Source organism: Carya illinoinensis, chromosome 1 (genome assembly GCF_018687715.1).
Source record: "Carya illinoinensis cultivar Pawnee chromosome 1, C.illinoinensisPawnee_v1, whole genome shotgun sequence".
Classification (NCBI taxonomy): Eukaryota; Viridiplantae; Streptophyta; class Magnoliopsida; order Fagales; family Juglandaceae; genus Carya; species Carya illinoinensis.
This window is the reverse complement of record NC_056752.1, coordinates 36796476-36814089: the sequence shown is the minus strand read 5'-3', so window position 1 is coordinate 36814089 and position 17614 is coordinate 36796476. Positions and strand designations below refer to the sequence as shown.

The window sequence follows — 17614 nt, the reverse complement described above, 5'->3', positions numbered from 1 at the left end:
CCATTATGTTGTGCGCCTTTGAACTCCCTTTCAGGCAATACACTAATACCCTTAATTCCTCTAAAAGTTTAAGATATGCCTATTTCTCTAACTAGTTAAACCAATGTTTGTGTCTGATCCTTACTAAGTCAGTCTGTTTATATGTGCCTTTGCCCCTTACTAACTCAGTACTGTTGTGGTAAAAGGCAGATTCATCCTCAATACTTTTGGGGTTTAAATGGACAAGGATTGGATGCGCGTGCCAAATAGGTTTACGTCACGGGAGTATGCTGAAGGGATTAAGCAACTCCTCACAATGGCGAAAGCCCATGCACCTGGAAGCACTACCTTTAGGTGTCCATGTAAAAGATGTTGTAATAACATTTTCTTATCAATAGCTCAAGTCGAAGATCATCTTTTCACGATAGGTATTCTCCCAAGTTATACACATTGGATATTTCATGGGGAGAGTGAAAGTTGGAGTGCTAATTCGTCAGACAGTGATCAGAATACATATAATGACAGTCATAATTATGTTGATGATATGGATGAGATGATAGAGGACATTCGCGCCGGTGCATTCATGGACCATGATTCCATGGAATAGGGTACTACTTCACAACCTACCATGAGTGAGCGGCAATCGAAAAATTTTGAACAATTGTTAGATGATGTCAGATGTCCACTTTATCCTGGTTGCGAAAAATTCTCTAAGCTTTCATTTATAGTTAAGCTACTCCATATCAAAACTATTGGTGGGTGGACTATCAAGTCATTTAACATGGTTTTACAATTGTTAAAATCAGCTTTCCCAGACATTCAGTTGCCAAACTCATACCATGAGGCTCGACGCTTAGAGCATGGGTTGGGTTTTAGTTATGTGAAGATAGACGCTTGCCCAAATGATTGCATGCTATTTTGGAAAGATGATGCTGATAAAGAAAGTTGTTCTAAATGCAACGAGTCAAGGTGGGTGTCCAGTAGAAGAAAAAAGGGGAGGATTCCCCAAAAGGTATTGCGATACTTCCCTCTGAAACCTCGGTTACAAAGACTGTTTATGTCAAAGAATATTGCAAAAGAAATGAGATGGCATAAAGAAGAACGACTTGATGACCACAGTACTTTAAGGCATCCTGCTGATTCTAAGATGTGGAGACAATTTGATAAAGACTACACCTGGTTTGCAGAAGATGCTCGGAATGTGAGATTGGGGCTAGCCAGTGATGGATTCAATCCATTCAACAATATGAGTAAACCTTATAGCATTTGGCCTGTGATACTCGTGCCATACAACTTGCCTCCTTGGTTGTGCATGAAAGATCCGTACTTAATACTCTCCTTACTCATACCTGGGCCCAAAGCATCGGGAAACGACATAGATGTTTATTTGCAACCTTTAGTGAATGACTTAAAAGAATTATGGGAGGACGGCATAGATACCTATGATGCATCAAAGCGTGAAAATTTCCAGTTACATGCTGCACTATTATGGACAATTAATGATTTCCCCGCATATGCCAATCTTTCTGGGTGGAGCACAAAAGGAAAGATGGCTTGCCCATTATGCAGGGAAGACACAGATTCAAAGTGGTTGAAACATGGGAGGAAACATTGTTATATGGGTCATCGTCGCTTCTTGCCATCCACGCATGCTTGGAGAAAGAAAAAGGCTGCATTCAATGGATGTGAGGATCATCGCTTGCCACCTCCAGATCTAGTAGGATATGATGTACTCCATCAACTAGAGCAGATTGGTAACACCGAATTTGGTAAAGGGTCTCGAAAGAGAAAACGCACACCATCTGAATTGAACTGGACAAAACAAAGTATATTCTTCCATTTACCTTATTGGTCCATGTTACCATTAAGACATAATCTCGATGTCATGCACATTGAAAAAAATATTTGCGACAATGTCTTAGGAACAGTGATGGATATTGAAGGAAAAACCAAAGATACAGCTAATGCACGTAGGGATTTGATGGAGCTTGGGTTAAGGAAGGAATTACATTTACAACCTTCGGCGAATGGGTACTCCATGATGCTTGGCTCCTACACATTGGATATCGATCAGAGGAGACGTTTCTGTGAATGGCTTGCATCTGTTAAATTTCCCAATGGTTTTGCCTCGAACATCTCTAGATGTGTTTCAGTTGCTGATGGAAAGATATCAGGAATGAAAAGTCATGACTGTCATGTGTTCATGCAAAGATTACTTCCGGTTGCAATTGGGGGGTTTTTACGATCTGATATTCGTCTTGCATTGACCGAGTTCAGTTCGTTTTTCAAGGCCTTGTGTGCCCGAACGTTAACACTAGACATATTGAAGCGACTACAAAATGACATTGCGATTATCCTCTGCAAGCTTGAGATGATTTTCCCACCTGCTTTCTTCGATATCATGGTACACCTCGCCATTCACTTACCCCGCGAGGCTTACCTTGCAGGGCCTGTTCAATATAGGTGGATGTATCCTTTTGAGAGATATTTGGGAAAATTCAAGCGTTATGTAAGGAATAAGGCTCGCCCAGAAGGTTCAATTGCTCAAGCATATGTCCATGTTGAATGCTTATCCTTTTGCTCCCTGTACATCCATGATGTTGGGACCATACATAATCGGGAGGAAAGAAACAGAGATATAGATAAGGGTATAGAATCTGAACATTTCTCTATTTTCTCACAAAAGATACGTCCTTTGGGCTCACCTACCTCCAATCGATTAGATAAACCACTATTTGCAAAGGCAAGGTGGTACGTGCTTAATAATTGTGCTGAGATTAGTCAATACCTAGAGTAAGTATTTTGGTTATTTCCATTACTTGTACATTGCTTTCTAGTTTGTTCTTTACAAAGACCTGTCTAAGTTTCAATATCTGCATATGTTTCGGCAGTGAACACCTGACGAAGTTGAAAGAAATTTCATCCGAGAATATCGATCGTAGACATCAAGTTGAATTTCCAAGTTGGTTTCGTACACGGGTACGTTATCTCTAAAATGAACTCACATTTAATCTTGTCAATTTATGCAGAATTCTAGAGTATGGCTAATTATCTTGTTTCACATCGCCATGTTTAGATTCAAGAAATACGTTCAACAAGTCCTGATGACGTGGCAGATGACATTTATGCACTCGCTTGTGGACCAGATCCATGGGTCTCTTCATATTCTGCTTGCATAATGAATGGCATCAGATTCCACACAATAAAGCATGGAGAATTTCGTGCAACCCAGAATAGTGGGGTTGTTGTTCAAGGGGAACACCGATCACAGCCTGTTGATTTTTATGGTGTATTGATTGACATATTGCAATTACGTTATATGGGTTGGCGTCATGTATATTTGTTTAGATGTGATTGGTTTGATATCGGTGATAGGAGGAGAGGAATACGTGTTGGGGACCACCTAACTAGTGTTAACACTGCTCGCAAATGGTATAAGGATGAACCATTCGCCCTTGCTTGTCAAGCTTCCCAAGTGTTTTACCTTAAAGACACTAACCTGGGTGGTAATTGGTCCGTCGTGCAAAAGATTACAAGTAGAAACGTGTATGATGTTCCAACTATGCCCGTGGCCAACGATGATGTCGATGATGCCGAAAATCTGAATGTTCCTGCTTTCCAAGAGAATGACCCCTCATATGTAGAAGTTGTACCCGAATGTGATGATGATGATACTGGGCAGGGGTTGCATAGAACTGACGTGGAACCAACCCATATTGCTGAAGAAAGAACATTGCAACATGCAATACCCTCACAAGCTGATGATGAAGAATTCATTGATGATGAAGAGGATGAAAATGATGATAATCATACTCATAGCAGTGAAGACATTCTCTCGGACAGCCAGTCTTCGTCTGACGATGGTATGATTCTATGCTAGGGTGTTACTTATTATTACAAGATTAAATGTGGGTTCATACGTGTATAGTATAACCTGCTCAATATAGTTATTTAAAAATAGGTTTTCATTATTAATGTGCGCCCAAATATGAAATATCTAACTCCAATAAACGACTATGTTTTATGCAGAATTTGATGAATAACTGACAACTTGGTGGGCATTGTTATGATGGCTACCGGGGAGGACTGGTATATCTCATGCAACTTTTGATAATCTCTGATTAATGAGGAGTTGTAATAATTAATTAATATAAGCATCTTACTACTAATTTTGTACACAAAATTTACAACTGATATAGTTTTATGGACTTATTATTCATTTACATTTGCTCAACCCCATGGTTTGCACTTATCAAACGCACAAGTATGTATGAGATAAGTAGAATCTAATTCCGTATCATTAGTGCTACTCATTTACAAGTATTGGTGCTGTGATTATAAATTTCTAACCATTTAATTTTGTTCTATACTTCTTTTAGTGTTTTTCCATGTATTCCAGTATTGATGTTACATATTATTAACAGGTTGTTTCGATCAATGCTTGGCATCATGCATCCCTACTTACATCCAAGAAAACCCCAGCAGCTAACTCAATTGGTAGTGAAGGTGCTGCTTGGTAGGGGTTGGATTTACCGATTGTGAAAGAAGACGACGTGCAAGTACTGCAGAACCTTTCGGTGGTTTTTGGTGTTTGGCTTGCAATTGTTTATTTTTCTTTGTATTTTCGCAAGCATCAATTTTGTGAGCTGCTATTTTGGCCATAGTTGTAATGTTTATGTGAAAATGAATGCGACTTAACTCTATGTTGGATTATTAATGTTGTATTGGACATATATATAGAACAGTTGTAATGATTTGTTGTGAAAGTGAAGATGGCTTACCTCTATGTTGGATGATTAATGTTGTACTACTGGACATATCTCTGAGAATATTTGTAATGATATTTTGTGAAAGTGAATATGGCTTAGCTATAGAATGGATGATTAATGTTATACCGGACATATATATAGAGAAGTTGAGATGATTTTTTGTGTAAGCTTTAGAAACAAGTGATGTTTTTGGTATTGTACAATAGCCATTATTGAAATAGGTTTTGAATGATGAAGGAGAAGATAGTGCCAATTTTATACCACAGATTATTCAACAGGTCAACTCATCAAGCTCATGGTCAATATTCAACTCTGCTCAATTGTGTAGTAGGAAAAGGTCCAAATACAGGGGCATTGTTTATAAAGGTACTTAATTAATGAATATATGAGGGCTTTTTACTTAGTGTGAGAGAATGTTTTTTTTGTGAATGAATTTTTGTAATTTCTTTTTCACTTTATCGAGTGTGCAGGGTGTGTGATTTATGAAGGCTAATATGTAGCATGACGGTATATATAAGATATTCGAACCTTATTAAGTGAGGAATAAATATTCACTCATTTAATTTATTTGAAATGAATAATTGATTTTAGTAGAAATCAAGTAACATTTTTGGATAAAATATATATTATCTTAATATATTATAAATGTTGATCATTATCATCAACCCTCACAAGTTCGAATTTATATAGTCGTAAGTACTTTCTTTACTTCCGTGCACTTTATTACATTACATAGAGAAGTGATTATATTTATACAGCGTACGCTTCCAATAATAAAATTACGACTTTCTTTACAAGTGTACACTTTATTACCTTACATAGAGAAGTGAGTATATTTATACAGCGTACGCTTCCAATAATAAAATTTATATAGTCGTAAGTACCTTATTTACTTCCGTACACTTTATTACCTTACATAGAGAAGTGAGTATATTTATACAGCGTACGCTTCCAATAATAAAATTAATATATAGTCGTAAGTACCTTATTTACTTCCGTACACTTTATTACCTTACATAGAGAAGTGAGTATATTTATACAGCGTACGCTTCAATATTATTGGACAAATATATATAAGGCCCTCATTATCCAACTTTTAATACTTATGTATATAATAACTTCATTAGCATTACGCACTTATCTAATATTATATATATAAATAAATATATTTATATTACTTGAAAAGGAAAGTTGATCACACATATAGACATGTATAATATAATACTTGATCATGGAAGTTCTTGAACACACATACATGATGTAATAGAATATATAATATATATATAGTCCAACCTTGGTACATACTTACCTATATAACACATTAAATAGCATTACTTATATATATATAAATAATATAATATATAATATATTATATATAAGTATTGATCATAGAAGTTGATCACGTACACTTACGTGCAGTATGTATATATAATACATTAAAGTCACGATCTTACATATAAATCTGAAAGTTGTGTTGTATATATATACTATGTTCGCAAATAAAACTGATACATCTTCCAATGATAAATACCCACTGATCTGATTCATGAGAATATATAAAGGTCAGGGTGTACAGTCAAAGCTTATACACAATAGCTGTTATATAAGATATTGTGAAAAAGAAGAACAATGTAAGATATTCGAGGCTAGCTGCTGCTACATAAACAGGTAATCATGATGTTGCTGACGTAAGTACTTGCAGATGGGAATGCAATATCTGTGAATGACAGAACAAATCTCCAAAATCCTACCATCCCTTGCAACTGGCGTAAGTTTTGGGAGACACAAGCTACACTTACGCGGGAGATGAAAATAATATAGCGCCAAACCATCTTTTGGCATTACCAATGCATAAGATTTCAGTCAACTACTCTTGGTGGCTATCTCGAAACACATTGCAAGCTGAAGCACTCGGAACCAATTCAGTCCTGAAGTTAAAAGAATTGGTTGTGCATATTTCTACTTTCCAGTTGAAAGAAACTCTGTGTTGGAGATTGGAAAGCTGTGGTCGAAGTGAAGCTTCCTTCTGCAATAGATAAACAGCATAGTACGCCCATCTTCTTACATAGTACTGCACATTCTGCTCATTAACACTTCAGTAGGCAGTAATGCTAATCTGAATTACTTTAGCTTGCTAAGGAAATGGTTCAATCGAAGAGAGGGAGAGGTGGAGGAAGAGTGGGACCAGGGAAACGAGTGTTGCCTCCCATCGGACAACACCTGCAACCAGTAGCACCGACAAGTTGGAGTCTGAGAGATGAAAGGGAGGTGGAAGCTGATGACTCCACTCAGATTCCAGAGAACTGTAATCCAGCAGGTAAGGTGAATGAAGAATCTGAGGGTAAGTGTTTGTTCCTTATTGCAACTTTAAAGTAATATATATAATAATGTTTTGCATATTAGAAGTCTGAATATTTCTATGGTTGGTATATATATATATAGTACAAAGGAGTAACAACCTTAGTAGGGATCTGAGAGATGAAAGGCAGGTGGAAGCTGATGACTTCACTCAACATCCAGAGAGCTGTAATCCAGCAGGTCAGCTGAATGAAGAATCTGAGGGTAAGAATGACAGTTATTTCAACTTAGCCAGTAATATATATATACAAATCTTATAGCAACTTAAAAGTCTGAACATTTCTATGCATGGGTGGTATATATATATATAGCACCAAGAAGTAACAAACGTGGCAGGGGTGTAGCTAGAGGGACAGAATTTGAGAGTTTGCGAAAGTATGGCAAGATACCATTGGAGATAAAAGATGGTAAGATAGGCCCATCATGCAACAACAGGACAGTCTATACAACGAGAGTGACGTGGATTGTGAAGCACTATGCAGAAATGAGGCATGTAAGTTGGAGTAACGTCGACGTTAAGGAGAAGGATGAACTTATTGATCGAGTTCGAGTAAGGTTTTCTTTGGTTGAATGAATAACTGTAGAAATATTGTGCTTTTTACCTTCAATGTCTAAATGTAGAAGCTGGTTTTTATGGATATTGAATTAATAGAAGATATATAGAAGCTGTTGGTAGACCATGTTAAATTAAATTCAAGCTAGTTTTTATGGATATTGAATGATTAAATGTAGAAGCTGCTAGACTTTGGTTGAATGATTAAATGTAGAAGCTGGTTTTTTTACCCTGAATGTCTAAATGTAGAAGGTGGTTTTATTTTTGTTTTTATCTTGAAGCTGCACATACTATAATTCCATCTAGATGTATTAACACCAATAATATCACCAATCAAATATAATGGTGAAGGACATGGACATGTGTTTTTAACAAAACCAGAGTAAGCATGGTCAGAAATATTGTAACCAGGTTTTTTAACACAATGGCATTTGTAGGCTGATTTTGTGTTGGATTGGACCAAGAAAAATCATCGTCGGACAGTCACAACTCAGTTATCCCGTGCATACAACTCGTTTCATTACATGTTGCATCGGAAATACAAGCAATATGCAACACATGAGGAGGCAGTAGTTAATGGAGGTGAGATGGTAGAGAGGCCAGTTTGGGAGTGGTTATGCAATCGGTGGGCTAGTGATGAATTCAAGGTACGTATGTCTAATATCATATTGAAGGAATGCGATAATGTGCCTCAGCAAAAGCTGTTTACTCTGAAGACTCTCACCAGTTTAGATAAGATGTACAGCTTGTGACTCAATTCAGAACGAATAAAAGACTGGGTTTCTATATAGCTAAAACAAATCAACACTAAGGTCTTTTGGCATTAAAAGCTGGTTTTGATGCCTTTTCAGTTGCTCTCTTGTGTTTTATTGCAGAAAATGTCCACTCAAAACAAAGAGAATAGGGGTAAACAAATGGTCAACCACACAAGTGGAAGGACGTCGTTTGTTGTACTAATGGAAAGAAGGGTATAAGCTTATTTTAACTCCTAATTGTCAATTTGCATTTTATTTGAAATGGGAACTTATATAATTTGATTGGTTTGCCTATCTTCGAATATTTAGAAGGACAAGAATCTAATTGATTTCTACAAGGATGCGCATTGGTCAACTAAAAAGGGCAGATTCGTCACGCCAACCACAGAACAGAATTATGTAAGCACTCACAAACTGTTTTTTCAGTTGCCAAGTGTTGCCAGTAATTTGAAATTATTAATTGTTCAGTCTATGGTATTCAACAATATTGTGTTTGCTACTCTTAAGTATATGTTTTTGATTTTCAGTTTTAAATATTAGTTAAGAAAGCATCAACCTTATATGCCCAACAAATAACAGATTATAGTAAGAAACCTAGCAGCTTTTTATGATCAATTAGTTAGGTGATAAATAGAATATTGAATGGGAGCTTTAAGCTGACTACGCATATAAAACTGATTGATGGTTGGGTTCTGAAAAATGCCACAGAATAATATGGTTGAATTGATGAATGCCAAAGAACCAGAGGATCGCACTGATGAAGCAGCAGCAGCCATTTTTAGGCAGGTTCTGGGACATAGGTCTGGCTATTCTAGAGGGTTGGGCCACTCTGTTATGCCCGAAAGTACAGTGCCTGGAGTGAGCAATGAGGAGTATGAACGCCTTGCTGAGGAAAATCAACAGAATTTGAAAAATGCAGAGTATTACCAAAATCGGATGCTATCAATGGAAGGTGGTTTCGCTGCTATGGAGGACCGTATGCGGGAGTATGAGCAACGTGTCAACAGCAGGATGTCAGAACTACAGACAGAATTAGAGTCTCAGAGAGAGACTCAATCCACAGATCCTTAGCCACCACATATGTCAGCATTACTCATTTTGTATTTTGACCTACACTTTTGCAACACTTTTGATGAAGGTGTCATGGGGAGATCAGTAGAAAAAATACATTTGTTCAGCACAGATAGGGAAATTTCCAAGTTGATGGAGAGGGTAAAGAAAACCTCGAGGTAATTTGCTAATATCTTATTAATGTTATAAGTTCTATATATGATGTCCAGAGAATGACTTGTATTTTCTTTTTCAGAACCAGCTAGTTTATGATCAAAATACAAGTAGAGTGTGGGATTCATTAAAGAATGTGTATAATGCTAGTGTTAATGATATGCTCTGTAAGCTGTGTGAGGGTAGGCATGATCTGGTTGCACCATAAATAATTGACATTGCACATTAACAGTTATAGTTAGACAATTTTTAGCCTCACATTCCTTATGATCTTGGGGAGGTTAAATTTCTGATCATAAATCACATCAAAGTAAGCTTAGTTTGCTAAGAATAAAACTGAGAATCCTGCTCATGTTAATGATGTTCAAATTGTTTGATTAATAGGAGATGTTTTTAATTATTGAGGCATGTTAATAGCAACATTAGTGGGATTTTCAGATGAGGCATGTTAACAGCAACATTAAATGACTTATATCAGTAATCTCAATGTTGGATGATAGGGACAACTTGTTAATGGACAAGAAGAAGTATGATTGCTTGAATATAAAGAGCACTACATCATTAAAAGAGTTTATGGTTATACATGAAAAACCATGCTAGGCGAGACTGAAAGAAGAAGGCTATTGCAAGTTATAGAATCTGACACTAGAATGGAATCTGTGAATCTAATATGCAGAAATATACACGCATGGAATCTGTGAACTTAATCTAAATATATATAGTGAAGACAGAATGATTATACATATATTCAGTAGATAATCTACACTGATTGATTGACTTAATATATATATTTTGGGAATACATTGTTATATTTTTTGCATGCTATTCAATTTCATGTGTGGTGGGTAAAATGGCCAAAGCTTGCTACTTACAAGTTTTTGAACTCACAAGTTTTTCCTCATCTAAACTGACAATTCTATTGGGCGCTATTCGTGAGTGTTTCTTTAGATGGTTTCTTCGAAGTAGCAAGCTTTTTTCTCATCAGCTTCAATGTTCCAGTTAGTAAATATATCATATAATATAACATTTTGGCTCATCTATGTTATACTATTATGGACAAATAATTGTTGCATGTCATATATACACATACAGGTTTGTTCATGGACCTTATATATACATACAGTACAGCACAAAGAGCATCTTACCTTGTGTGGAATTTCAGAAATAATATGGATATAGAAAACAGAAAAACTTACTGCTGATGTTGTTTATTGCTACAGGTCAAATCACCTGTAGTGCTGATTTTGTTGTGCTGTAGCCAAGACCCCAACAACTACCGGAACCAAAGGATTCCTCTCATGTACGTGGAGTATCATGTACATGCATGTAGAAATTTTGACATATATATGAGTAATGCTGGCATGTATGGATAGCAATACTAGGCATAGGACTAGTGGGAGTGCTAAATTAGCAAGTAATTGATGTGTTGAACTCATGAGTTCAACATATCAATTACTATATATATATATAGTAGAAGCTGCTGACTTTATATATATGTAGTACTAGTGCTAGCTCATGTGTCAAATCTTCATGATGATCAATGCAATCAGGTTATTTTGTATCATTGGCAGAATTGTGATATATATATATATATATATATTTGCAAAATTCTGTAGATATAATAGGGATTAATGATGACATATCTTTATATGCATATGCAGAAAACATTAATTACATATATAGACCAAATTCAAAATGCAAGGCCGGATTATGTGAAAACCCTTTATATATATATATATATATATCATGCATGTATGTATAAACCCAATGCAAATCTAGAAGTGGCAGATTAATTTCTACCAGTTAGGCAAGGGATATTAATTAACTTCACAAACAACATGTTTTAATTTTATGGTGGCCTGCAAATTGCAATGTAATGAGTCAAATATTAGGCCTCTGCTACTAAAAAATCAATTGGGGAACTAAATGGATCAATTCTGCGTGCAGTACTACGTACGTACCCCCACCCACTCCCCCCCCCCCCCCCCCCCTCCCTGTAATCCTGATATGGGCGTGTATGGTATGGCATTAATTATGGCCGAACCCCACTGTAAATGATATGGAATTAACAAATTATGCGCCTATTACATTCGATGGAATACCCTACCACTTATGTACTGTGATAATCACCGTCACAACCCAATTAATTAACGCAACCCCTACGGCGCTGCAAAACCCAACAATTCTGAAGAAAGGGTAATTATGTTCGGCGATGATAATCACCATAAATACCTGATATTGTGGTGCCCTGCAAGGTCATCGGCGATTGGATGCTCGCCGTAAATAACCCACCCCCCCCGGCGCAATTCTCTGGGCGTGTATGGAATCGCAGCTACGTTTCCCGGCATCTCTCCGCTCCCCGTTAAAACCATCTTCTGCGACGAACCAAATCCCGCTGGAACACCACGGATCTTGCTGCGAGAAAAGTCGATTGGGAGCATCAATTTTCGCGGCAGCATGTGCATTGCTGTCTCGGGCGTCAAAATCGCCGAGAACAGCACCTCTCTTTTCGGCGGTGATTTGCTGCGAAAATTTTCCCTATATGTCAGCGTCAAATAGCGGCAGTTCATCTGCGCTCAACAAAACGCAGCGTTTGAGATGTTGCGACGAGTTAGACACCTATAACGGGGACTTCTGACCGCCGCAAAAAGGTTATATTCTTGTAGTGATTGGAGGTCCTTTATGAAGTGAAACTGAGCAAGAAACACCAAACAACGTGAAGAGTTTTCAGTAAGTCTTATGACTGAAATGCGATTAAATGAGAAATATGAGACATACATGACATTGTTTAGAGCTAGAGAATCTGATAGTTTTACAGTACCAACATGTGTAACAGGAACACATATAATTTGGTAGCTTTATTGATGTATTAACAAGAGAGATAATTGAAGTTAGGTGTGAAAGAGAATGGATCATGTGGTCATCAATTATCCAGGAAGTATTCTTATTGGGAACATGATTAGAATAAAAAAATAGATGGAACTGCCATACCCGACAAGCTAAAACAAGATGAATTGAAGGGACCCATAATTGCTGTGGGTTAGGATGATTGGAATGGTATCTAAAGTTGTGGTTACTTCATCAAGGCTAGTAGAAGATAAAGAAACTTGATTTATAGATGATGTCTTGATTATTGGATTTTGCTGAAATCCAAGTGGGTAACCATATAACTTGTAGCACCTTTCAACGATATGTCCAATGAGACTCAGTGAGACCATAGCGAGTACAAATAGGTTTAGAACATTGCTTAGGATGATTCTCATGGTTTGATAAAGAAGAAATTACATTTATAATGAGCAAAGCAGTAGTTCAATCTCGCTAAAACATCTACGACCTTTTGATGCTTTGCTTCTTGCAAGACCAAAGAAAGCACTTTGCCAATGGATGGCATTGGATCCATCGGTAATATCTACCCTCAAATATGGGTAAAATAATTGTTTAACCTGATTAGAAATTGAACAACATACTCCTTTTTATGCTGATCAATCAAAGTCTTTAAACCCCCACAAGAGCATCTTGGATTGCTAGAACAGTTAGGAATCGATTTCACATTAGAAAATTTGTCCCCTACAACCTTTAATTTAGTGTAAAAGGAACTTACATAGAACTGGTCTTGAGTTGGAAAAGGCTAGGACCATTGCCTTGCATGAATTGAGTATTCGAATTTCTCCAAACCTCTTCATCAATTGGAGTACTGGTCACACTAGCATCAATCTCTTTCATAAGAGAATTAAGAATCTATGAAAGAACCATATTATTACATCAAAATTAGAGAATGTACAAAGGATCAAATTGTCTCGAAGGTCAAATAAACATTCCATGAACAAAACCTATCTTATTCTTAGCATTAAGGGTTGCCAACATTAACGTGCTCTATGTGTAATAATTCTTACCATTTAATGGCTAAGAAACTAGAATGGATCTAGGACTTTCTCCATGAAGAAGAAGATTGAACAATTTTTTTTTTTTTTAAATAATAATTAGACGTGGAAGCTATGCAATAGTTTATTGCTCTAATTCCATATCAAAGATTAAGCTGAAAATAGAGGACTGATGATCTTTATGCAGATTTTTGTGTATCAAGGTCAAGAGTACCAAGAATAGTAGAAAGTATCAAAGAACTTGAATAAAGGAAAAGAAAACTTAATTGTGATCTCATTAAGTTAAATTGGAAAAGTACAGAACAATGCATTCGGGTCTTTCTTATATCACAGATCAATACAAGAAGTATATAACTAAATATAACACATGGTGAACTCCATTTACATAACTATGCCAGCTAGGATAATACATCAAGCACCCCAAGTCACACTTTGAAGCTCTCTCTATCTCTCGAAACCACATCAAACACACCCTGAACGTAGACACCACACCGAATGCAAACCACCTTGTACAGTCATTAAGGAAGCCCAAAAACCGTTGCTAACCTTTTCCACCACTCTCACACCACTATGGTAGCAAGGTGTACCAAGTTATGATATGATGAAAGTGAGTTAATTTTCAATGTCATGTTAAAATATGTTTTACATTCATCATGATATGTTTTCATTTATAATTACAATAAACTATGTCATTATATGTTCTACATGCATCATGGTAAAAAACATAAAAGACAAGTTATAAAAGAAGCTATAATAATTATGACCATAAAAGATGCATGATACCAATATAGTTTTTGGTGGATGTGCAAGTCACGAACTTAAGCGTAGTCTAATATAATATGTTAGGATAAGTTAAGCGGTTCCCCTTGTGGCCACATGCAGGGATTGGTGCACAACCCTGCACGTAGAGATTAAGGTGTGCTAGCCATTGAAGAATGAGAGAGATGAGTTTAATGAATTGTGCATAATACATGCTACATGTTTATGTTAGTTAAGTATTAAGTACACACGCCTTTCAAGAAAACTCTGTTTATTATATTTAGTGTATGATATATTACTTAATGAGTATTTGACTCCTTTTTTTTCTATGTTTATATTTTTGAATCACCTCGGGTGAAGATCTTTATGAAGATAGAGCTGTAGGATAGAACTTGGTCCAAAGAGGCGAGGCAAAAGCCTAAATCATGAGGATTTGATTGTTATAAAGATAATATGGCCGACAAATTCAGTTCAACATCTACAAATTTTAAGGAATTGATTGTTAAGATCAAGGACAAAGCAGAAATTGTGTATTATATATTATTACTTCTTTAATTTTTGTTGGCAAAATTTGCTTTCATAAATGAAAATTGGGAGGCCAGCCGAGACTGATTGATCGGCGGGATCGACCGACCGCCATCTATCACGACCGGTCTGGAACAATTATTAAAAACTTGTCGGTTTCGAGGACTGGCTGAGGCGAAAATGAACAAATATGCCTACTTTAGAGTATTGGTATTGGCTTCATCAAAGCCATCTTCAAATTTTGATGAAAAGTACAAGTTTTTCATAATTCTAAAATCTTCCTATCCATAATTTCACATTAGATTAGCCATTAGATTCATCAAAATAATAATATAATATTATATTTTTAATAATAATTTTTTTTTCATATTTTTTAATTAAACCTACTATATGTACATTAATAATTTAATTTGAAAATATCGAAACGGCATCGTTGCAAGTTTGAAAATATCGTCCACTTTTTGCCTTGAGCTTTTTTGTTTTGTTTCATCTCCTCCACACAGCTTTCAGCCTTTCAACGGCCAAGTCGCTTGCCTTCGGCCTTGGATTTGGCTCCATCCACTCTCCTCTGGCCTTCCCCTCCAATACATCGTCTACGATGCTACTGTCTGCAACTACTCCTCGACCACCTCTCTCCAACTCCAACTCTTCCCCTTCCAATCATAGAAGACTCCTCCCCTTCTTCCTCTTCACCCAAGCTTCTTCTTCCCTCACTAATCCTAACCCCCACACGCTCCGCCACGTCTCTAACCACGATGAACCCGAGGGACCCATGGTCTCCTCCTCCGCCGCTTTCGCCTCCACCATTCGTAGAGCTTCCACCTCCCCCGTTGAGTTCTTGCAGAGGACTGAAAAGGACCACAAGAGTCGCCTGGTTCTCCCGATCCCTGATTTTCAGTGACTCTGTATCGAACAGTTAGACCTCTTTCGTCGAATTCTTGATCCCGACGCTCAGCTCTCGGTCTGTCTGTCCGTGCTTTCATTTTCCTTAACCCTCCTGTTTGGCTGCCTGGAAAGTTTGAAGTTTTGCTAAAATGTGGTGGGGTTCTTGGTTGCCGAGCTTCCGATGTTGGAGCCAGGAGCGTGTGAGGATGGGTTGAGTGATGCGTATGATTTGATTCACTACTTCCCTTCTCCGGAGGAAGCATATTCTTTGCCTCCAGGGTCGGGTATCAAATCCTTGGAAATTAAAAGTGTCAAGGATGAGCTAATGAGAATGTACAGGTTTAGTGCCGAGCAGAGAGCAAATGCTATCAACATCGGGGAGGAAATGGGGAGAGAAAACGCGGGGAGGAAATGGGGAGAGAGGGAAAAGAAAATTGACCGGTAGATAAAATAAATAGAATAAAATAATATGAAGATAAGTGCACAGTAACACTTCAAATATGAAAGACCGGGTACATTTACTGTAGGTCAAAGTTACCCATTTCTGGGTTTGACTAATCCAATGTAGCCCTTTTTTCACATATTTATCTATTTTTACATTTGGCTTGACTTTTGATAAAGCCAATGCTAATGCTCTTAAGGGACAAAAGAAGCAGCACCTTGTGTGGACTTCCAGAAAAGTGAATTTACGGCCAGTGGCTGAAGGTGCGTGCTTAACCTTTTGTTGGTGCTTAATTTGGTGGGTGCATTGTTTGGTTGGCCGTATTCCGTATCACTCCTTTTTGCAGTACTACTTCCCAATGGTCAAATCTGTTTTTTTAGCTTTTAGCTTCGTGTGGTCTTCCTTCTTCACCCACCATGCACCGACAGCAACACAATCATCACGTAGTACTTACTACGTACGCACATTATTATTGATCTTTTCTCTCAAACTCTTCCACCCCTTCAATAACTTTCATCTTTTTCAATTACGCATGCATATGGTTTAGAACATGTGATGCATGCATGCTTGCATATTCTTAATTAATTACTGTTTTAATCCAAATAAGGCTTATCAAATTAATTGGGTTAAGTAGTTTGTTTGGGTATGATCCATCGATGATCTGTACTCATCTTTGAAAATTATTACTGAAGAACAAAGAAAAAAGAAGACTGACAGACAAGCTAGCCGACCATCCAGTCAGGACTCTGTATTACATGTGAAAACCGTTCTCGATCAGGCCAATCATGCATCTATATATCTCTCAGGGTTATAAAATAAATAAAACATTCACTCGATCTACTGTTTATGAGCAAAATAAACAGAATAATTCTTCAGCAGTAGTAGTGGCCAATTAATGATCAGGGCTTGGCATGTGGGGATGGAATAAACAAATTATTACGTTACCCAAGCTCGAAACAAAGGGGGGATGCACTGTCAATTAAAGGTGACATTTTCTGTAGAAATGTTTTCACGTCATCCGACGACGTGCATGCTAGCTCTCCCACACATGCATTGTTAAAATATGCATATAAATTAATTATTGCGTTTAGGAGTGCAATGAAAGGTAAGCCCTAGACTTCTGATGACCAATATTATTGTGGAAGGCCATGCATTAGGAATTAAGAAGATAATGTGCAAATTAAGAAAACCAGCTGATGAATCTGCTGCATTAATCGAGACGATATATGACAGTACTACTAGATAATATAGTAATTAGACCAAAAACAAACATATTTTATAGTCATTACATATATATATATTTATATATGTTCCTTCGATGTAACTGAATGTCATGGTCAACTCATGATTATATTCAATGCAACCCATCATAGTTTATTTATGGAACTAATCGGGGTTGATGCCGGAGATTAAATCTATTGCATGGACTACTGCATTATATTATATATTATAACTTCAATCATGAAACCCAATACAGGAAAAGA

The 17614-nt window shown here is 37.0% G+C and overlaps 1 protein-coding gene across 1 annotated transcript; it reads left to right on the top strand.

Moving 5' to 3' along the window:
* Positions 1-607: 607 nt before the first annotated feature.
* On the top strand, positions 608-3859 carry LOC122294953. Its single transcript, XM_043103975.1, has 3 exons — positions 608-2772; positions 2871-2958; positions 3056-3859. Exons 1-3 carry the CDS (start codon positions 608-610, stop codon positions 3857-3859), a joined length of 3057 nt encoding a protein of 1018 aa, XP_042959909.1.
* The last annotated feature ends 13755 nt before the right edge of the window (positions 3860-17614 follow it).